Here is a 2842-nt window from a genome sequence, read left to right as displayed (position 1 = left end):
TCATTTTTTATATTTAAGGTTAGTTTTAAATATTTTCAATTATAGAACAAAAAAGTTTCATCTCCCAAAAATGAGAAGATATGTCATGCCATGTCACCATTCATTATTAAAAAACCATTCTACACTCTCACATAATTAGCTTTAGATACTAAACTATTTTATGACTCTGTTATATGATAAGCAAAGATATTCTCAGAAATGACATTATGTAGATTTGATGCTCTTTAATGGCTTGCTATTTATATTTACCCATGAATTTCAATGATTACATGTCTTCCAAGATTCTCGAAATAGAAAAATTATAACACACAAGACAGAAAAGACACATTTTTAAACCAACCCTCCTCAATTTCTGGATACTTGAGCATATACTTTCTTCTTCCTTATCATTCACTTATTCAGAAATATTTTAAATTCCCAAGGGGGGCATCTGTAGCTGATTTGCTCTTGTGAGTTTTTTCTAGGCAGGTAAAAGAGTCAGTGAATTCAAAGTATTACACAGAGCAGGAGATACTAACTTACAGATCTGGATGTAATTTAGGGCATGCAAATTGGCTGATCTTAAATGTACAGATTTATCCATTTCATCTTTCATAATGTCTTCTTTATTATACTACATATGGAAATGTCAATGAAAACTATTAAACTAGAAAATACTTTATGAAAGTCATAAAATGTTAGTTTGCATTACATTTCAATCAAGAATTATGGCTAAACCAAAACATTGTTCATTATCTCTCTCTTTTTCTAGTTCAGTTCCTGTAATACTTGTTGGAAACCCCGTGGGCATCTGAAAGGTCGTTTCCAATACACATCAACAGACATTGGGGCTGGGATGAAACCTCCCCCTAATGGTGGTATGATTGTTCTCATACTGAGAAATAGCACATATTTTATCTGTTGTGAACGTTGTAAAAAGAATGCAGAAATTAAAGTGTGAACTCTACTAATAAACAGGAAAAATGTTCTGCTAAATTCTTTGAAATAGGCCATGTTACCTGTTGAAATAGGCCAGAAGTTACCACGTTTACCACAAAATGTCAAGATTGCAGAATTTGGAATTTGAGAGCTAAATTCAACTTTTAAGAAATAAATTTACATTTCTACATACTTTCACTATAACTGCATGATTTGTACCTCTACATTATACCATAAAAGTGTAGCATGTGAAGATTTCCAAAACATGAAAAACTAGTTTAAGGATTTTAATTTTTAAAAAATCAGCAATAGATCATTCTTTAAAAAACTTACATATCATTTTATGCACATTTAAAAATAAATTAAAAATCACGAAATGCCAAATTGTTGAGAAAAAGGAAGGTTTTTATCATCATTTTATACAAAAGTGGTTCATCTTACCTCTACTACTAGTTGCTGAAGAGATGGTGATGCTACACGATGGAGACTTGAGTTACCCCGTACGGGATTATGGAGACTAATATAAGCCACAACATTTTTCTGCAGAACCTTCTTGAAATCCTGAAATCCAAAAAAGAATCTATCTTTAACATAAATAAAAATAACAGATTCTCTTTTATTAGTTAAATGTCGAATAAGAAACACTTCATACTTAAAATCATTACATTTCATAAGTACTTTTTAAAAAGCAATCCCATACTATTTAATAGCGTACACAAAGGTTATAAAAGGATTTTAAATAAAGATGGTTAGGAATCAGATATAACATATAATAAAAAATTTTAAAGCATGTTCCTGACAAAAGTCAAATTTTAAGAGAAAATGTTCTTAAAAAGTTAACATAGAATGAGATTCAACTACACAGTACAAAATGGAATATTTGCTCCAGTGATTGAATTTAATTTTATCCTCACTCACTGAATTAGGAACAGACATAGATAAACTACTTCAGTGATTAATAAAACTAGCCCTTTTCTTTGAAGCAATGAGCTACTTTTTGCAAAAAGTAACTATTCTGAGCCATATGGGGCATACTACAATTGTGACTTTGCAAATATTACTTTAAATAAAACAAAACCTGACACATATTTCGTGCCTGTAAGTAGCACAAAATGGTTCTATAGAATAGTTTTTCACTTCTCTGCTGACCCCTACACTGCAAAATTGAAGATCACTGATCCTGTTAATAAGATACCACTAGAAGTCTTTCTGTTATTTTCCTGTTTCGTTGCAGAAATATTAAATGGGTAATCATCATGGTGGCATTTCTACAGAAATGCCTAAAAATTATGTTCTGTCATGTCTTGGGAAAGTATCTTTTTTCTTCTAGCACTATGAAATAAAATACTACAAAGACTTGTATACTTCATAAGTCAATAATGTTATTATCATTTTATTTTTATTTTTTATTGTAAATTTACAATTTATAATTATAAAAACTTATGGGGTACAAAGTGATGTTAGAGTTTATGGATACAATGTAGAGTAATATATGACCTCAAATATTCAACATTTTTCTGGTGAAAACATTTGAAATTTACTCTTAGCAATTTTGAAATGTACAATACTCTACTATTAAATATATTCACCATGAGGTACAATAGAACTAAAAAAAAAAATACTCCTCCTGTATTTTGTACTCCTTGACCATCATCTCCCCATTGCCCCCACCCCTCAGTCTCTGGAAACACCATTCTACTCTCTGCTATAGATGAATGCATAAAGAAAATGTGGTATATATACACAATGGAATACTACTCAGTCTTGAAAAAGAAGGAAATTTTGTCATTTGTGACAACATAGTTAGAATTGGAGAACATTATATGCTAAGTGAAGGCCCGGCACAAAAAGATAAATATTGCATGCTCTCACTGTTATCCTTATTTTATATTGAAAATTCAGCCATACCTCTGTTAAAGAGGTG

General features: G+C 30.5%; 1 protein-coding gene across 1 annotated transcript in view; it reads right to left on the bottom strand.

Annotated features, from left to right (window-relative positions):
- Nucleotides 1-2842, bottom strand: part of NAALADL2 (N-acetylated alpha-linked acidic dipeptidase-like 2) — a 1013114-nt gene that overhangs the window by 418829 nt on the left and 591443 nt on the right. The window contains exon 10 of the mRNA XM_012640170.1: nucleotides 1360-1479. Coding sequence (XP_012495624.1) covers nucleotides 1360-1479 — 120 coding nt within the window. The remainder of the gene's footprint in view (nucleotides 1-1359; nucleotides 1480-2842) is intronic.

Source organism: Propithecus coquereli, unplaced genomic scaffold (genome assembly GCF_000956105.1).
Source record: "Propithecus coquereli isolate 6110/MARCELLA unplaced genomic scaffold, Pcoq_1.0 Scaffold15, whole genome shotgun sequence".
In the NCBI taxonomy this organism is placed as follows: Eukaryota; Metazoa; Chordata; class Mammalia; order Primates; family Indriidae; genus Propithecus; species Propithecus coquereli.
The sequence above is the reverse complement of the archived record's forward strand: the minus strand, read 5'-3'. Positions and strand labels throughout refer to the sequence as shown.